Source organism: Phocoena phocoena, chromosome 7 (genome assembly GCF_963924675.1).
Source record: "Phocoena phocoena chromosome 7, mPhoPho1.1, whole genome shotgun sequence".
Classification (NCBI taxonomy): domain Eukaryota; kingdom Metazoa; phylum Chordata; class Mammalia; order Artiodactyla; family Phocoenidae; genus Phocoena; species Phocoena phocoena.
The window spans coordinates 105,634,189-105,655,095 of record NC_089225.1 but is presented as its reverse complement, the minus strand read 5'-3'; the positions used below and the strand labels follow the sequence as shown (position 1 = coordinate 105,655,095).

The 20,907-nt window shown below is 42.4% G+C and overlaps 1 protein-coding gene across 1 annotated transcript in view; it reads left to right on the top strand.

Annotated features, from left to right (window-relative positions):
• DNER (delta/notch like EGF repeat containing) overlaps positions 1–20,907 on the top strand; it is a 321,771-nt gene that overhangs the window by 181,267 nt on the left and 119,597 nt on the right. Inside the window, exon 6 of the mRNA XM_065880805.1 lies at positions 19,110–19,263. Coding sequence (XP_065736877.1) covers positions 19,110–19,263 — 154 coding nt within the window. The remainder of the gene's footprint in view (positions 1–19,109; positions 19,264–20,907) is intronic.

Here is a 20,907-nt window from a genome sequence, read left to right as displayed (position 1 = left end):
TACTCACGAGGACCACATGTCTCCATTAATGGTTTTAGTGCTTTTCTAGAGAAAAATTGGGCTCATAGAATCTTCCCCTGAAAATATCTAACTATGAAGCCTTGTTGTGCCAGTTCTCCCCAGAGCACCGAGTGCCTCCTTCCTGGTCTCCACCCCAAACTCCTTTCAGAGTGTGTTGAAGGTCAGTGGCGGCAGTGGTTAGTGACTCCATCCTTCTAGTGCCAGATGGTGAGTGACAAGTTTTAGTTGGCAACCGCCTGATAGGGTCTCGGGCCCCTCCTCCTGAGGTCTGGAAGCCACATTTTGAGAACCCTTGTCTGGTCCAAGCTTTCCCGCTAACTTTTTTCTCTGGACCTCCTTATTTGCTTTCTGCACTTTTTAATTAATTTATTTATTTTTGCGGTACGCGGGCCTCTCACTGCTGTGGCCTCTCCCGTTGCGGAGCACAGGCTCCGGACGCGCAGGCTCAGCGGCCACGGCTCACGGGCCCAGCCGCTCTGCGGCATGTGGGATCCTCCCGGACCGGAGCACGAACGCGTGTCCCCTGCATCGGCAGGCGGACTCTCAACCACTGCGCCCCCAGGGAAGCCCTGCTTTCTGCACTTTTAACTTATTTTTCTGAACACTCCAGTTTAGTTTGGGACAATTCTGTTTTTTCTCTTTGACCTTGAAAAGCACTTTATAACTTTTGTCCCTTCTCCGTGGAGATGGCTTCTTTGTGACAACACTGGTTCCGTTGGCTCAGAGCCAGTTTGACGAGTTCTCCGTCTTCGTCTGCTCCTTGACGTCCCTCCCCGCAATGGCCACCTTGGGATCAGCAGCCCACTGTCCCCCGGGTCCCCAAGGCAGAGGCTCGTCTCTTCCCTCCTTCTCTCTTCTTCCTTCTCTGCCAGCAGCCGGCAAAGAGCCACATCAAAAACCAATTGAACAGTCCCAAAATCCTGTTAAAAGCATAAAGTGAAAGCTGGCTAATTAAAATAACAGAAATCTTCTAAAGCAGCTGAAACCAACCTTCCTGTTAAACACTGTGGCAAGCTTTACAGATAGTAAAGAGGATCAAGGAAATGGAGCAATTGTCTTTCTGAAAATTGACCTGCTCGCCTGGAGAGGAGAGGCTGCAGAATTCACCCCTGGATCTTGCGGTTGGGAGGACAGTGATGGTCGGGGGGGTGGGGTGGCTGAGTAACAGGGAGCAAGGAAGAGCTTAGAGAAGCGGTGAGCCTTGCCTTTTTTTTTTTTGCGGTACGCTGGCCTCTCACTGTTGTGGCCTCTCCTGTTGCGGAGCACAGGCTCCGGACGCGCAGGCTCAGCGGCCATGGCTCACAGGCCCAGCCGCTCCGCGGCATGTGGGATCTTCCCGGACTGGGGTACGAACCCACGTCCCCCCAATCGGCAGGCGGACTCTCAACCACTGCACCACCAGGGAAGCCCGGAGCCTTGCCTTTCTGACAAGCTTGGCATTGAATGGCGGGGGAGAGAGTGGGATGGTATCCTCAGTGGGAAATTGGGTCCAAAGAAGAGTTTTTGCTTATAGAGTGGTGGATGCATTGAACTGGCATAGGCTGAAGGCAAGAAACAGGCAGATGTGAGAGTAGGTAGGTGGGGTGTAATTAATAGGTGAAGGTCCTGGAGGAGATGGAATCAGGAGAGGTGTGGAGGGCTTCAGAAAAGTGAGTCAAGTGATGTCAGGTGCAGGCTTGACAGAGGTTTTAAAACAAGGTTTTATTTAATTGATGTGAAATTCATATAATATAGAATTAACCATTTTAATGTGATCAATTGAGTGGCATTCAGTACATTCACAGTGTTTTTGCGACCAGGACTTTTATCTAGTTCCAGAACATTTTTATCACCCCGAAAGGAATGCTGTTCTCATTAAGCGGTCACTCTCCATTCCCTCCCCCACTCCCTGGCAATCTGCATTTTCTCTCTACAGATTTACCTATTCTTGATTTCATATGAATGGAATCATACAACATGTGACCATTTGTGTGTGGCTTCTTTCACTGAGCGTCATGTTTTCCAGTCCATCCACGTTGTAGCATGTATCAGGACTCCATTCCTTTTTATGACTGCATAACATTACATTGTACGGATATACCACAGTTTATTTATCCATCTACCATTGATGGACATTTGGAACGTTTCTGGCTTTTGGCTGTTGTGGTTGGTGCCACTATGAACGCGCATGTGCAGGGGTTTATTTAAGTACCTGTTTTCAGTTCTTTTGGGTGTTTATCTAAGGAGTGGAATTGTCGGGTCGTATGGTAATTCTACGTTCAGCTTTTGGAGGAACCGCCAAACTATTTTCCGCAGTGGCCAAGCCCCTTTACATTCTTACCAGCAATACATGAGGGCTTAAAGTTTTCCACGTACTCACCAACACTTGCTATTTTCTGGGTTTTTAAAAAAATTAATCCCTGCCATCCTAGTGTGTGTGAAGTGGTAGCTCACTGTGTTTTTGATTTGCATTTTCCTAATAACTAATGCTGTTGATAAGAGTTTTTTTAAAAAATCGTATTACGTGCTTTACGTCTTTGAAATACCTTTTTGATTTTTCCCATCAAAGCCGAATTCCAGTTGTATCCCTTTGTGCAGGAGATTATAAGAGGCACAGTCTTGGTTACAGCAGAAGAAATAATTGCAGACATCGTGTGGCCGAGTTCAGGAGCAGTGGCCCCTGGGGATTCCGGGTTGTTCTGCCCCTAGATCGGAGGCGGGTGATTCTGCTTGCCTGGGCCACCTTGAATACTGGTCTAGGCCAGGTCAGTGCTGGCATATCTGCTCAATCCCAGCTTATCATTGGCATGAAAACCATTTAGAAGCTTGGTTTATTTCTAGGCAATGTGAGATAAAGCAGATTCAGAGAAGACTGTACCCTAATCTTGCCTCGACTGGAAACTGACCAGGAGCCCACCATCTCCATGGGGAAGGGGTAGGACAGGCATTACCCCAACACCTGTCAGACTGTCATGAGCCATCGTATGGCTGTCTTCCCTCAGACTGCCTTTTCCTTGTACTCCAAGAATAGTCCCAAGAAACCTGGCCCAAACCTGTGTGTCTTTTACTCATCAGCAATGGGGAACTCATTCTGTGCTCAACTTCCTCTCACGTATGGACTTTTGGAGGCTAAGATCAGCATTTAATTGAGCCACAAGCATGTGTCCCTTCCAAGTTCACACTGGAGGAGAATTTCTAGATCAGTGGTAATTCTGCAGTTACAAACAGGCTATTTCCAAGTCAATAGAGGATGGAGAAACTGGCTTGGAAGGGAATGAGAGAGCTCTCCCTGGAATACAACAGCTGCTCTGTATGGAGAAGCAGAACAAGTGTACTGCAGTCCCCTTGGGGTCATCGCTGTGCATGCAATCGACAGTCTTCTGTACGCCTGTGGTTGGTTTCCACACGGTTCTGGGCAGAAGATTTGAGCTGTGTCTTAGCCTCAGACAGAGGTGACTGTGTGTTATGTGCAGGGACGTTTAGGGCTCCAGTGTGGAGGGAGGGGTGCAGAGGATGCTAGTATGAGCATCTTCCAGGAGTCAGCAGAGGCCCTGGCAAATGTGGACAGTTCCAGAGCTGTTCAGAATTCAGAGGTCATTACTATGCAGGACAGCAGAGCTGTCATTTACACATCTTGTTTTCACACGGTCACAACGCTTTGGCAGGAGACTGGGGAATACGAAGCACATGAACGGAAATACCCACAGCAGCTTATACAATATTATTTATATTTCCTCAAAATAATCATGCACATGTGTTTAGGTCTATAGCTGTAGAAAAAGTTAAAACATTTCACTTTTCCCCCTTCCTTCTATCTCCGCATTATAATTCAATAAGTGTTTTCCCGGATTCGCTGGTGTGTTTTTGGTTTGTCTTTCCTATTAACCTTTTCCATTTCTTTATATGCTTTCTTCGTTACATTTTACCTCTATTCTTTTCTTCGTTATTATCTGGTCTCAGTTTGTTTTAGTATATGTTTCAGTGCTGGCAAGCAAAGTCTATCAGGTAATCACCGTCACGTGGTGTCAGTAGCAGAGAATTGAACAAAGTCCTAAAAATCAAGAAAAGTAAACATTGATGCAAGAGGCATTAATGGTTAGTGGAAACTAACATATTAAAGGAATGGGTTATATGTCATGAAAGCACCTGCTGAAGTGATGAAAGGACAGTCTGCTGCAGAAGTTTTGTAGGGGTCTGGAATGGAAGATGCATGGGGTTAGTTAGGACTTGGATTAGGTTAAGGAAGGGCTGCTCCACAGCCCAGGGTCACAGACTGTGCGAACTTGTACTGGAATCTGGTCACCCTTCTTTTAGCTTGAATTGTTTTCATTGATTTCTAAACCAAAGTCTGATCTTCTATTTTAAGGATTTCTCCACACATGGAAGATTTGGGGGATAAAGAAAAAAGATATCATATTGCGATGCCTAAAATCAGACACAGCACCCAAATTTGACTTTTGCCTGAGGGCTATTTCAAATTGCTAAAATAAATAATACATTCGAATTTATTTTAGCAACTTCCTTATTTAGATTAGTATAATATTATTCTTCCATTTCTATCACAAGAACAATTCATTTTGCAAATTAATCAAAAATACCGCCTTCCATTTAGCTTGGCTGAAATTCACCAGATGCTTAATGAGACATCAGTTCCACTGCTGTTTCCTGGTAGAAAGGATCTTCCATTCATCATGTCCTGTGACATGACATTTTCCTCACTGGAATTTTTGCATGGGGATATTGAGCCTCTTGGGATGACTTAATTTTAGTAAGGGTTGAAGTTTTACAATTTTGTAGTACTTCCAAAAACTAGCATTTTAGTTTTGTTTAGATCATTGAGAAGCCTATGGAGCCTTATTTTTACTGTCATCTAGCTGGAGAGAGAATTCAAGGCTGCACCACATATCGGTGTGCTTAAAGAGAGCACATGGTGTCTGTACTCGGTCCAGGCGATGTCAGTGTGGGCTTCTGCGTCTGTATAGACCATTCTGATGAAGTGGGAGGCTTTGTGGCCCGGTGGAGGCCAGTGGACACGGGGCAGTTCAGGAGTCAGGATCTGACTCTGGCATTTACTGAAATGACATCACTTAATTCCCTAGAGCCTCAGTATCCCTGCCCGATATTGGGAAACATGAAATGTCCATATCACAGGGCCGTGGCGCATGGGAGACCCTGGGAGTACAGGCCTGTAGAGGTGCTGGAGAAAATCCTACTGGAATTTAAAATGGGATCCTATATGTGCAAGCATTCTGTAAAGTGCTTCGTAAATAAAAGGTGACATGTACACAGGCCATAAAAGTGGCATCTGTTGCCTCCATCGAGAGCCACCTTCCCGTGGCCCTTGTTGCACTTGGCATTTCAACCCTGTTATCCTTGGACGTCTCTGCTTCCCCTCATCCTCTTTTGAACTACGCGGGAATGCTTCTGGCCTATACAACAGATTTTAACTGACTTCAGCGGTAATCATTTGGGGCTAGACTCACGTTTAATTTCCTTCTCAGAGCTCTCATTTTAAAGGATAATTGTTGGGAGAAAGTTGATACTTGAGTTTTTGAATCCAAGTCACCAGCATATGCTCTACATACTAGTGTTTTCTGTTTTATTTTGTCTTTAAGATCTGTGCTGTGACAAGAGGGGTGCAGTTGGCCACAGAAATGGTCAATCAGCTGTTTGTTTTACTTCTTACCCATTGTTTCCAAGCGCTGTTTAGCTAAATGTATTTTTAATTTTGCGGTTAAAAAAACAAATTTGTTGGCAAATACCAATTTTAGCCAGAAATACTCATGAGTGTATAATTGTTGGCCAAGAGGAACCCTGATAAGAGGGTCTTCTAAAAAATAGCAAAACCATAGTTACCAGCCAGCAGTAGTAGTAGGAGATACTTTTTTTTTTTTTTAATTATGAGGGTTTTTAACTTCTGAACTGAAATTTTTAAAAAATGCTTTAAAAAATAAAAGTATAGCTAGACATTGGTACAGTTTAGTTGCCTATTGTGGTGGACAGAATACGGTGGGCTAGGAGTGTAGACTTAGTGTAAGATTCAAGGATATCTAGGGAGGTCCCTTCATCCCAAATTTCCTTGACACACCAGCCTGGCGGGGATGCCCAGAATCCTGGTGTTTGAGCTTAATTCCTTGTAATAAAGGCATGATTTCCTATTTAAATGCAAATGTCCCTAAAATGGTATCACATTAAGGTATTATCTGTCATTAACACTGGAATAACTTAGCTTAGTCAGGGGCTGATTTTAGTAGGAGAGAGAAGAGTAGGTAATTCTAGAATCCAGCTGGAGGAGTTGGGTCTGAGGGGGACCTGGGTTTGGGGAGGTGAGATTTGTCAGATTGGTCAGCAAATCAGAGTCTTGTGTTTGGTTTTCAGTTCTTCCTAAGTTTAGAAACAGGGGAGGCTGGTGGCATTTGAGCCATACTTCTGAGACAGATGTTATGCCAAATAAACAAAACTAGTTTCATTTTAGAGGAGTCTGAGAAGCCTTAGAAGTGCTCGTCCGATGCCGTAAATGACCTTGAGCCCCATTCTGTAGCTGAAGCCTATATATGCCGCTCTCAGAAAAGGCAGGAATTTGGGCTAGCTCATGGAATTTTTTTCCTTTCCAACACAAGCATTTAAAAATTATAATTAGAGAAAATTGTTTGAGATTGGCTTCTCCGCTGGGCACTGTCCTGTACGACAGCACTGCTAGGTGTATCAGCCTTCCTCAAGCCTGTGCGCGTGAACCAGGAAGTGAGATTAAGGTTCTTTCCAGCGCTTACATGAATCTGTGCTAGCCCAAGGATTTTCTGTGACACGGACATTTCATTACCACCCTCTGATGACGGCAGTCCTGAGGCTCTAGGGAATTAAGCATGCGATACCTTTCTTTTTCCAATAAAGAACCTAAACCTGATATCCTATTCTAAGAGTCATAAAGGAATTAGAAAAGAAACTTCAAGCATCAAAATGGTTCAAATATAATATACTAACCAAGAAATTGTTGGAAGGATGATATGAGCAGTGTTGGTGTTCTTACATTAAAAATTTGTATGCAGATTTTCTCTCATTCAGAATTGGAGGATTAAATTATCACCTAAAAGAAATCGCTTCTTGAGAATATTATAGATTAATATAAACAGTTTGAAAGCAAGCAAGATTCACCTTGCCTGTGAACTCAGCTAATTCTTTTGCCATCCCTGAGTTTGATCGTTTGATGAGTTTCTTTTGGAAGTTGTTAGAATGATTCTTTTCCAATTATCCTGGAGAAACACATCTATTAGATATAACCTGCCTTTTGTTCAATGTTAAAATCATGAAAGCAGCAAACATTTAGTGAGATAAGATTTAATTAAAATGAATGATAGGACCTTCCCACATCTGCTGGTGTTACTTCAATTTGTGTGAGTGTAAATTCAATAAAGGAAAACATCCATCAGGTCAGGGACTCTATATAAAGGAAATCATTCGCAATAAGATGGAAGGAGAGTTTTTTCCCATTCAATACTGAAGAAATAGTTTTAGTTAAATGCCACGGTGTGGTGTCAGGGATCATGTAATCAAGACAGACCTCTTGGAATTTAGGCTATGATACCAATAACAATAAGAAGAGGAATCTTGATTCATGTGTATATTCTCATTTCAGTAGGAGAGCAAGGGGCTGAAGAATTGCATTCACCCTCCAAAAGGAAGGCTGAACTGATCCTTTATACCAACTCTGCTGTGGTTTACTTTTTTGTCTATTTGCAGTCTCTCTCTTTGGGTTGGCTTTGTGACTATCCACAAAAGTACGTAAACTGTAAAATAACCTATTAAGAGGAAAATAGATCTGAAGACCAAGGCAAAGGAGAATTCTAGGTCCAAGAGGAAAGTAAACATAGGTTAAAGTTATAAATGTACAGAGAAAGGCTCACGTACTGGCTAAAGATAGGAATTGGGGATGAATGTTGGGTTAGCCTTGGCCCATGAACATAATAGACCATGTATGTGAAGGAGCCCAAAGGGAATGAGGATAAACAGGAAACGGGGATGGAAGATGGAGGGAAGAAAGAAGAAAGAGAAACTACACACAAGAGAGATGTTCTGGGAGAGAAGCCATTGAATGAGTGTCCATCAGGTGGAGTTCTTCAGGTTTGTCTCCCCATTTTGGGGTCTAGAGTGTCACATGGTGACAGAGGTCTTGAGAACTCTATGGGTTATCCCCCAAAGAACAGAAACTGTCACTCAGGAATGATCTGTGGATAGACCCAGAGCAATCAGAATGTTTGAACAGTCAGGGCAAGGGAGCTGGGGGCTTCTCTATAGGGATCAGGTGCTGTACCTTTTACCTGGGTCAGGTGCAAGTGCACCTCCTGCCAGGTCTCCACATCCATTTGAGCGCTTCACCTTCCCTGTCTCCAGGATTTGTAAAGGGCCAGTGCAATCTGAGTGGGAAAAAAGAGATTGAGGGTTTTGATGATCTTACCCAAGCCTAATTTCTAATCTCCACCTATATATCCCGGTCCCTGAATCTAGCTTGTGATTTGATTTGCTGATTTTCATCACCTGACTCAAACAGGAACTGGGAAGAGGGACCAGTCAACCACTTAGTCCTTCTGTGTCACTGATGCAGTCATTTTATCTGTAAGTGACTGTGCTGAACCCCTTTGTTATTGGATAGGTGCTCTCGAGTATCTGTTGTATCGTTGTAGATCTTACAACAGTTAAAATTTTAAAGCCAACAACATAAATAAAAGAATCTCTGGTTATAGCACATCTCCTTTCATTTTCTCCTATTATTACCTGAGGTCCAATAGGAAACAAAGTCATAAATAATGTAAATTTCTTGCCCAAGGTCAAAGAGATGGAAGAGCTAGGAATAGGATCTCAACAGGCAATGTAGTATTTTTTTCTTACTAAGCTACATGGTCGTCCATGGTTCACTTTGACCATAGTTTCTTTTACATAAAGGGGAGATCCTGGAATCAGATTTCCTGGGTTCACTTTTTTTTTTTTTTTTTTTTTTTTGCGGTAGGCGGGCCTCTCACTGCGGTGGCCTTTCCTGTTGCGGAGCACAGGCTCCGGACGCGCAGGCTCAGCGGCCACGGCTCACGGGCCCAGCCGCTCTGCGGCACGTGGGATCTTCCCGGACTGGGGCACGAACCCGTGTCCCCTGCATCAGCAGGCGGACTCTCAACCACTGCGCCACCAGGGAAGCCCCAAATTTCTGTTGTTTAAGCCACCCAGCCTGTGGTATTCAGTACTTTGTTATGGCACCCCTGGCAACCTAATAGAACAGGAAAGAAACCCACTAGGAGGTTGTTAGCACCTCACTGTGGCATGGAATCACTTGGTAGAGGACAGTGGGGATTTATGGCTTATTTGGGACTGAAACCCAGGTCCATCAGATCTAAGAGCGGAAGAGGCCTTTGGAGGTCAGCCCCTTTAGATTCCCACTCGGTGCATAAACGCTGCCCTCATCCCCTATCTCAGAATGTCATTTGAACTCTGCCCCTCGTTCTTTGTAATTTAAATTCTCGTGTTTCTCAATATGTTAAATTGTAAAAATGTCTTTACAATGATACCAAATCTGCCTCCCTCTGCCTCTGACTAGCAGTGTGACATCTCTTTCCTCATTGGTGAAATAGAAAAATCATACCGATCTTGCAAGACTGTTGGGAGGATTAAGTGAATCCTTATGCGGTGCTTGGCATATGGCGGGGGCTTTCTTCAGTAAATGATGGTTTTGACCCCTGCCATGTCCCCACTGGCTTTCCGTCTTTGGAGAAAGCTATCAGTGGTTTATCATCTTAGCTTTACATTTCAAAATATAATTCGTAGTGAGTTTTCCTTCTGAGGGAACTTGAAGAAGACGTTGGGAAGGATCTCTATTCTTCAAAGAATCCTTCTCATCAATAATTTATATATCAAAATGTCCATTTCATTAAAGCTTTTTCTGTATCATTTTCTTTTGATGTAGCAAAGGAAATAACTAGAAGGCTAAATTGATTTTTTTTTTTTTTTTTTTTTTTTAATGCGTTACGCGGGCCTCTCACTGTTGTGGCCTCTCCCGTTGCGGAGCACAGGCTCCGGATGCGCAGGCTCAGCGGCCATGGCTCACGGGCCCAGCCGCTCCGCGGCATGTGGGATCTTCCCAGACCGGGGCACGAACCCGTGTCCCCTGCATCGGCAGGCGGACTCTCAACCACTGCGCCACCAGGGAAGCCCTAAATTGATTTTTAAAATAAGAAAGTAGAATGGTATATCATTTACTTGTGGGATCAGGCTAATTTTTTTCAGGGAAGTGCAATAAAAGATGAGTTTTTAGTGACATCCTTTTTTTTTTTTTTTTTTTTTGTGGTACGTGGGCCTCTCACTTTTGTGGCCTCTCCCGTTGCGGAGCCCAGGCTCAGTGGCCATGGCTCACGGGCCCAGCTGCTCCGCGGCACGCGGGATCTTCCCGGACCGGGGCACGAACCCGCGTCCCCTGCATCGGCAGGCGGACTCTCAACCACTGCGCCACCAGGGAAGCCCGACATCCATTTCTTTAAAAGTCAAATATTACTTTTGTTAGTGGATTAGGATGTTGCAGCAAATAAATACACAGATGTGAGTGAACTGGAGATCGAGGCTGATTACCTGGACATCTTACGCCTAATTCCAGCCACACTCAGAGTGCTGAGAACACGTAGGTTGCTAAGTTGCATGGATAAGGTTGGAAACTGCTTGTGGACATCTTCATTCCTCCAATCCATACATCCAGTTTTAGAAAGGAAGTTTTTATAAAATTTCCTGAAAGACATTTACCTTCTTCACCCTTGAGCAATCAAGTAAACTGCAAAGTCTTTTGGAAGGAAAGAGTGTGGCTGTCTCATTCATTATTGTTTCTGTCATTTAGAATTTAATGTTTAAGCCAAAGAAACGAGTTCTAGGAATTCATGAATGTCACGTCTTGCATTCGATGTTTAGATGATCTGCGTGTTTCTAAGCTTGCTTGAAAAAAAATAAGCTACTACATTTGAAATTAATGAACCCAAATAGAAGAGCAATAGCATATCTAAGACTAATGGGAAAATAAGATTATGAGCTATAAGCAATGAGAGTATGTTGTTTAAATTAAATATGAATAATGGAACAGTGAGACCCAGCCAATGGACAAGAATTTTAAAAATGTAATTCATAACGAGATTTCCTTTGAGATGGCGTACTGTGTTCCCAACAAGAGGCAACAGTCTGTCTCTGTGGCTGGGCTCCAGGTGTTCTTGTGTGGCCTGGGCTCAGGAAAAGGCATTTATAAGGACTTTTACATCATAAATAGAATTCCCAGATAGTCTCTTAAGTTTTATGTTAAAATAATCCTTTCTGTCTCTTGAAATACTAAATCTGGATTTAGTAAAAGGCTGAATTCTGCGTGTCTAAGAGAACTTGCTAGACTGATCTTCTGACCCTTTAGTTACAGGCCACCTGTGTTTAATGAAATTAAAATGTGCGCTATGGTCACTGCTTTTTATCAAGGTTTTAGTGTTTGTCAACTATGTAATTTCAGACCTGAATGACCACCTGCTGTGGTCGCTAGAGCTGGAATAATAAGCTCTTGGTTTAGAACGACGAGGATGAGGCTTCTGTGGCCTCCATCTCCACAGATTCAAGGTCAATGCAGTTGGCATGATGGGACAGCTCAGGTTAGAATCTAATGCTTCATTGTTTCGTGAGTTAGACAGGATTCATTGCCTTCCTTCCCTGAAGTCCTCTTAGAGCAGTATAAGCACTCTGTCAGGGGGCTACAGAAAGCCCTTACTGGGGGGAATCATCTTCACGGACAATTGCCGCTCCGTTAACTGGGAGCAAAAAGATTCCAGAGCTTTGCAACGGTAGGAAACAGACTCTACTTCTTGACCCTGCCGTGTGTGGACTCCTAGTTTAGAGAGGTCTTCCGAATGTTTCCCCGTAGGCTCTGTAAGCAAGAATTCTCTCCCAGCTGTGGCCTGGGCTGGCTGTGCCCTGCTCATGACCCTGGCATGCTGGGCAAGCTGAGAGGTGGGCACGCCTTCCTTTGGCCTAGGAATGGTTGAGCCTTCTCTTCAAGAAAACTGGACTGTTCAGAGGGGAATATGCTCAGTTATGTGATTCATATTGTCCACAGCAGAAGACACGTCAGTCCCTTAGGGCAAGCGGAGCTTTTCCTGGCACTCGGATGTGAAATGAATTTCTGGAGTGGGACTTCACGTACGGGGACGCGGTGATGTTCACACAATGTTCTCCACAGCGTCCCTGCACTAAACGCAATAGCACATCCCGCAGGGAGGAGCTGGACACCGGATGCTGAAATGTGATTCTAATGTTTCAAAGTTTTATCTTTCCTTTCCTGGGATTTAGCCAGACTCTTAAAATAAAAACAGCGAATTTTTTATTATGGGAAATTTCTGCATGCATAAAAGTAGAGAGAGTCATTTGGCAAACTCTCATGTCTGCATCGCCTGGTTTCAGCAATTATCGACTCATTAGCTAGAGTTTTGACCTTGCAGATGTTCAGACATTTAACTGTGAATCGCCCAGATGTTGTTTGGAATCAGGCTGATCCAGGACGGAAGTTGAAGTTGGCTTTGAGGGTCTGTTAGGTGGGCGTGGCTTAAATCAGCTCCTTTCCATTTTCAGAGGTTTTGGTTTGGAATTGTCCTCCTAATCCTTGTTCCAGCATCCCCTTTAGCATGAAGATGTGGATGAAGAATGTGTAAGTGGCTCTGATTCTAATAAATCACAAGATCATCAGAGATAGACAGGGAAGTAGGAGAAGAGGACCCTTACCCTGCACAGAACTCTCATGCAGGTCTACCTTTAAGGAGCAGACTGTAAAGTCAGCTTTATTCAGTGAACACTCAAATGTCTATTATGTATGCAGACATCAAGGACCTCCAATTCTGGTGAAGAATCGCCCAAAGTTTCCAAGTCTGTCCATGAGTGATTAGGCACTTTATGTACAAGAGATGCGTTCAACCCCCAGGAAGAAGGTTTTTACTCTATTTTGACACATTATTTGAATAGAGTTGGTATTTTTCTTAAGGCTGAAGGAAATTAGGATCAGTGAACCCAAAGAACAGTCAAGATGCTGGTAGGGAAGACAGCCAGACAGCAAGGGAGGAGGTGGAAAAGCTACAGATATCTGGAGCTGGAAATAAAATACTACTATCATTGGGGGTCATTTTAGAGTAAGGGTGAAGGACGTCCCCACATGGGTCTATGGTACCCATAGATCATCACGGTGATGATAGGATGATATGCAGCTGTGAGTGGAAAAGGACTTGGAATTGGATGATATTGTTTTAAGCCTTGACCTTACACTTGCCAACTGGGACACCTTAAACAATTTATCTGACCTCTCTGTTGAGTCTGTTCTCAACTCCTAAAATGGATCTGGGAATACCCACCTGACAGATGTGGGGAAGATTAAAGAGATAATTCAATGTGAGCAAGCTCCATAAACAATGAGCTTCAGTGTCTAGTTGGCTGAGTTTTTTATGTTCACTGATGTCACTGGGACACCAAAAAGAGATGTATATTTTCTGTATACTTTGTTTAAGGGAGAAAGTAAACAAGAATTGCTAAATTCTGACTCTGAAAGAGAAAAATAAAGCTCCTCAAAAAGCTTCTCTCTCTGGTCTTCCCTGGTGGCTCAGTGGTTAAGAGTTCTCCTGCCAATGCAGGGGACACGGGTTCAATCCCTGGTCCGGGAAGATCCCACATGCTGTGGAGCAACTAAGCCCATGTGCCACAACTACTGAGCCTGTGCTCTAGAGCCTGCAAGCCACAACTACTGAGCCCGTGTGCCACAACTACTGAAGCCTGCATGCGTAGAGCCTGGGCTCTGCAACGAGAGAATCCACCGCAGTGAGAAGCTCGCACACTGCAACGAAGAGTAGCCCTCACTCGCCGCAACTAGAGTAAAGCCCGCGCACAGCAACGAAGACCCAGCACAGCCAAAAAACAACAACAAAAAACCCTTCTGTCTCTGGGATGATTTGTTCATGACAAGTAGGCTTTACTGAGAGGTGAAAATTGCAGAGGATGAGACAGAAAAAGTCAGCTGGGACCAGGTTGCCAATGACCTGTGTGCCATGTGGGGGAATTTAGATTTATTTGTTCAGAAATTTGGCTCTTTATTTTGTAAAGTATTGAAATATAAAAATACAAGAAAATAAGTTAGAGTCAGAGAAAATATAAATTAAAAAGTGATATCCTAGTTGGAAAGCGGAAACAGTCATATAGGTCACAGAGCCCTAGAGTGTTGTTAAAACTGAACTTCTAGTAGACTCTGAGTATATGGCAGCCAAATCAAAAAGGAAAAGAAAATGAGCAGTCACATAATCTCCATCATTCATGAGGACAAAACATCAGTTCTTATGACTAGTAACACTTTTAAATGAGTGAATTTTCTTGGGAAGAAATTTATAAATGAGGTAGAAAATGATGTATGGCATATACGCTCTTGCCAACGTCCTCATGGTAAACGCAGTAGTAGATTTTAAAGGGATGTTTCTTATAGGACCCTTCTCTTCCCCTTCCCTACTTAATTTTCCCCACAGCATTTATCACCGAATTTATTATTAATCATTTTGTTTGTCAGTCACTCCCACTAGAATATAATCTCCACGAGAGAGTCTTGTTCACTTTTGTGTCCCCAGAACAGTGCCTGGCTCTTCCTAAGTGCTCAATATATATGGGTGAATAAGTGAACGCAGGTATGACTGCAATTTTTTTAAGCTAGAACTTTTCAAAGTAAGCTTCCTACCGCTGTGTGAGAAAGTTTCATTACTGTACGAATGGAACATTTGACTTCAAGCTATTGAGAAAAACAGATTCTGCATTGGTTTTTAAAATTAATCTCTGAGGGTCATTTTTCATTTTACTTGAAAAAATATTTTTACCTATAAATATATAAAAATTTTGCAAGGAAGTCCCTCTCTGTAACTTAGCTATGCTACTAATTTTAACTAAGTCCATTTTGTCTCTTATGCCAGTTAACTCAGTTGGGCATAGGTTACTGCTATCATAGTCAGTGGGTTAAACTCAAGGTTGGTAGAATAGTTTATACATCAGTGATCAAACACAGTTTTTTTTTGTTTTTACAATAAATACGCTAAAAACATAGTTTCCTAGTAAATATTTATGGCCCCTTACAAGTCAAAGTCTTGAAGCTATTTAAAAATCCTTTTAATATCATAGGAAAGCTCTTCATTCTTAGAAAGTAGACTTTGGAAGAAATCTAACTCTATGGACAGCGTGACACATAATACGCAAAGATTTAACTAAAATTTTATGGTCAAGAGTACGTAAACATTTGTTAATCTTCTTCCTCATTCATCAGTCAAAGTTTTAGAATCAATTCAGTTCTTTGCTTGGTCAAAAGCAATTGTTTCAACGTTTTCTTAAGGTTTCTTTCAAGCTTCCTTCTTCAAACAAAATGCGCGGCTTTCGTTTTATCTTTCAATTCATTCAACTACACTTCCATTTAAAGTATATATATATAAATTCAATCAATGCTAACTGAAAGACATTTGATTTGGGGCGTTTAATAATTTATTTTCACAAGTAACGTATTTTCCATGGAACTTGCCAGATGAATTATGCAAAATGTATCCCCCAAATGACCAGAGAAATTTATCTGAAAAATGGAATGACTGGCTACAAACCAAGTAATTTTTAGTGGACAGCTGCCAAAAGTAGTCACGTGGAGTAATTTATTATGATGCTGAGGCCCGGTTTGGAATTGTGCCTGCTGGGTATGCACAGCTTTTACATCCAAAGGCGATCACAACTCTGCAGAGGCACAAGGGGCCCCAGACAGCCTCTTGCAAATATCAATGTTGTGCACTCTTGTCCATTTGAGCAAGGACAAGATTTTCCTTAGAAGAGAGATCTATTTTTTAATTTTTATTTATTCATTGAAGTATAGTTGAGTTACAATGTTGTGTTCTGGTGTACAGCAGTGATTCAGTTATACATATGTGTATATGAATTTTTTTTTCATATTCTTTTCCATTATGGTTTATTATAAGACATTGAATATACTTCCCTGTGCTATACAGTAGGCCCTTGTTTATATATAGTAGTTTGTATCTGCTAATCTCAAACTCCTAATTTATCCCTTCCCCACCCCCTTTTCCCTTCGGTGACCATAAGTTTGTTTTCTATGTCTGTGAGTCTGTTTCTGTTTGGTAAATAAGTTTGCTTGTATCATATTTTAGATTTCACATATAAGTGATATCATATGGTAGTTGTCTTTCTTCTTCTGACTTACTTCACTCAGGATGACAATCTCTAGGTCCATCCATGTTGCTGCAATGACATTATTTTGTTCTTTTTTATGGCTGAGTAATTTTCCATTGTATATATGTACCACATCTCCTTTATTCATCTGTTGATGGACATTTAAGTTGCTTCCATGTCTTGGCTATTGTAAATAGTGCTGCCCTGAACATTGGGGTGCGTTATCTTTTAAAATTAGAGTTTTCTACAGATATATGCCCAGGAATGGGATTGCTGGATCCTATGGCAACTCTATTTTTAGTTTTTTGAGGAACCTCTATACTGTTTTCCACAGTGGCTGCACCAATGTACATTCCCACCAACAGTGTAGGAGGGTTTCCTTTTCTCCACATCCTCTCCAGCATTTGTTATTTGTAGACTTTTTAATGATGGCCATTATGACCAGAGCAATATAATACCTCACTGTAACTTTGATTTGCATTTCTCTAATAATTAGCGATGTTGAACATCTTTTCATTTGCCTTTTGGCCATCTGTATATCTTCTTTGGAGAAGCATCTATTTAGGTAGAAGACAGAAAAGGAGTTTCCTAATTACAAGGCTACCTTTCTAATAGTCCTTAATGAGCTTTTCCCAGCTTTCAACTACAAAGTCTATACAAACACACAAAAGGGGAAAAAACTCACAGCATCAAGAAAAAAACAGATAAGAAGTCAACTATTGCTAGAACGCAGAGGGAACTTCCGTTTGCCACAAGGAGGTATGAGATGATAGAAACAGAAGGCAGAAAATTTACCTCTAACTTAAGTAGAAAAGGCCATTGTTTTTATTCCAGTTGGTCTAGTTTCTAAGATATAATTGATGAGTGTGTCCTTAAACTAAAGAGGACTTGATTATGCAGTTTATAAGGATGTGTCCTATTCCCTTAACAACAACTACAACTTCAACTAACAAAAGAAAGACACCTACATAAAATCTGGCTCTTTTGGTTGAGCTAAATATCATGTTTGACTGTCTGGCTTCTTGGTTGGTTGCTGAGGTCAGAGTTCCATCCACTCCTGGTTTAGTTGCTTGTGACAAGGGGCATCCTCTTATGGTGTGAACTATGATCTCACCATGCAAGGGACAGCTTTTCTCAGAAAAGGAGTCTGTGGGTTAGGGCAAGTTAGATGGAAGCCATAGAAATATAACTACAAATAGAATGCAGCCACAAAACAATTTTACCTAATGACCTCTGTGGGTTTTCCTGCCAGGAATGTAAGGAGTCAATAGTAGGGAATTTAAACATTCAATTCACACACTGATAGGTTAGAGATAAAAAAGATAATTTTTAAAAGTAGAAGCTAAAATGGCATTTGATAAAATTTGATCATTGTTCCAAGCATTCTACTTTAGTGATCAATTCTACAAACCTCCCTTTGAAATCAAAATTATTCTGGATGTGCCACCAATGTAACCATGAGGACTAGAGAAGAGAAGGTGACATTATCATGATTTGCAATTGATGTTCCCTTTGTTTTTTGCGGGGGGGGGGGGGCTTGTTTTATCCAAAAAACTCAAAAGAGAATCAACTAAAACCTCTGACCTGTAATGAGAGCCCAGGGTGATGACAGGTAACATAACGTTATCACTTTACATGTCAGTAATAATCGCTAGCAAGTATCGTGGGTATTACAAGAAAGAGGTGAGGAAAGGATCTCATTAGCAATAGCTACAAAGAAATCTAAATATTCAGGAGTAAATTAATCAAGAAATGGACAAGAAGTATAAAACTTGATTAAGAGACAAAAGAAATTAAAAAGAAGACAACCCCTTTGTTTTTTAAGAGAAAAGATGTGATGTAGTGCTTGGTGGGGGCGGGTGGGTACAGGGTGGGATCCTGAGTTAACAATACCTGGAGGAGCCCAGAGAGTCCCTGTAAGATCAAGGGCAGGGGGCTGGGTCCCCCACCGCCTCAGAGGGAGGGAGGTAGGCGGGGCTGGGAGAGGCTGTGGGCGGGGCTTTGAAACACCTGCCTGATGTGTGGGGCTTGGGGAGAGCTGGGAAGGGTGCTTTGGTCTGTTTTGTTTTTAGTTTTTTTATGCAGTAAGTTTTATTTATGCCATTCTCCTTTGCTTCGTCCTCTCCATTCTTCTTGAGAATCTGCAGTCACATCTACGCAAGGCTTTGGAGCCAGATCTGTGTTTTTTTTAGATGCATCACCACCCTCAGGCCAGCATCAGGAAGAGAGCAGGAAGGCTCAGTTTTATTTGGATTTTACAACGGCCTCAGAAATGAAGCTTCCAGTCAAATGCAGTTCTCTGGGTCTGAGTTATGGTCTTTTACTAGTATAACAAACCAAACAAAACGGTCCTTTTTATTTTCCCTGACACTCAGGTCATCTGCGTGGCTGCTCACTGAGCCTCATTTACAGAGTGGTTTGGTAAATTCTCTCAGTGATCTGGAAGGGTGGGCCCCGTGCCACATTTCACGATGCTTTTGTCGCAGGCACTATCTATGCTGAAGGGTTTCATTTGGAGTGACATCTAATTTAATGACTGTAGCTCAATATATCTGCTCTGGCATAATTCTCATTTCCATGTCAGGTCAACAAAACTTGATTTTTTGCTTAAAATAATTATTCTTTCCATTTATGGTTTAGGAAGGTTGAAAACCATTGCGATACATATCAATAAAAAACATGTTTGAAATTAAACTGTAAAGAAATAGACTGTTTCTTAAAGCTGTGATTTGAATCAGATCATGATATAAGTGATACGATTAAAAACTTAGTGTTGGTATAATTATAAAAATAAGCGGTACGTTTGAACTTTGAGTTTCACGGTCAGCGCACACATTTTAGGGGACTCAAGTAACATACACCATATGTTTGTGTTTTAGGCAACTTTTTCGTGTAACTGTGATGATCAGTACACGGGTACTTTCTGTGAAGAATTTGACGCCTGCCAGAGGAAACCCTGCCAGAACAATGCAAGCTGTGTTGACGCGAATGAAAAGCAAGATGGGGGCAACTTTACCTGTGTTTGCCTTGCTGGTAAGGTTTCCACAGTTAATAGTTGCTATGTGTCTCTCTGTAGAATAGACACTTATTGATTAAGGATGGTTAAGCATACATCGTTGGACAGGTGACTTTAAGGTCTCATTTGGTTCCATCAGCCCATGCTGATGGGAATGGAGGAAGGAAGTTCCTGTGGGGATAAACACCATGTTCTTTGGCTAGCTCTCGGACGTTAGGATGCTTCTGTCTTAGCATTCCACCATTTTTGTTCTGGACTAATGATATTCCTGGTCAAATAGAGGCCTGGATGTTTCAAAGACAGTTCTGCAAATATGTACTGAGTGTGGGCTGGCACTGTGCTGAGTGATTATTAAGAAGAATTTAGGCTAAACTACGCAGGGTGTTAGGTAATGCCACCCAATCCTCTCATTTGTGTTCATTTCCTTGTGTTCATGTGTGTTCATTATTCCAAGTTCTTCCTGCACAATGGGGCGAGTCTTTAATATTCCTTGGTTAGTATGTGGGATTCATTGATCTTACATGAGACTTTCGGATCCTCGGAGCACAAAGGGTGCCTCTTAGGAGAGGGCAGAGGACAACAGACTTCTGTGCTCTGGCAGTCATCTTATTGACTTACTGCTCAGCCAACTCGGTTATAAACCCTCAAGGAGCAGGAATGGCGTTTTATTGGTGAACATTTTGGTACAGCTGTTTTGATGCAGCTTAAAAGCAAACACCAAATTACTCCTTTTTTATTATCAATATCATGGAAGGCTGACATCATCTTTCTTTTTCCATCTCAGCCTGTTGCCAACATCTGCCACTGGGCAGGGATTCAGGGTGATGTAGGAGCTGGGGATGGAGTGAAGTGGGAGTCGGGGTGATTAAGTGCTCATTGTAAGAAGCAAGGCCCATCCATGCAGAAATTCATAAACAAAAAAGTGAAAGCCCTTCACTCATCTATCCCAGCCCAAACTCTATAATAAGGGTAGGTTAATAGTTTATTTTTTCCAGATCAGTGTGTGTATGTGTGTGTGTGTGTGTGTGTGTGTGTGTGTGTGTGTATTTCCCTTGCAGATCAGATGATTAAGTATTTTTCTATATATTTAAAAAAAGTGATTATAGTATACACATGGTTCTACAACTTACTTTTTTCAGTGTATATTTACCAGTAGATCATACATATCTTTCCGTGTCAGTACATATGGGGCTACCTTATTCATTTTAACAATTTCATAGCACGCCTCCTAAATTTGTATCTCCAGGTGAGACTACTGCCTACTTGCCATCTCCATTCAGATGTTCCAGGCCACCTTAAGCCCAGTCATTCCCAAACTGAGTTCATCACATCCCCAGCTCCACACAGCTCAGCTTCTGGTGTTCCATCTATTTCTACAAGCCAGACATCTACAGGTCACCCTAAGTGACCCCCACCCTCTGTCCTTTCTGCCTCCAAGTGTTCTCCATCTTACCACCAAAAGACTTTGCAAATCCCCCCCCTTCTCTGCAGCCCCACTGCCACTGCTCCCAGGCTAGCTGCCTTTGCCCCTTGTCTGTGTAACTGAGATAACCTCTCACTCTTTCTCTGTCTCCTCTTGACCGTGCTGTGCCCTGGAGCCAGAGTGATCACGCCAAAGTAGGCCCTGGCTTTCGTTATGTCAGTGCCCCCAGACTGTCCAT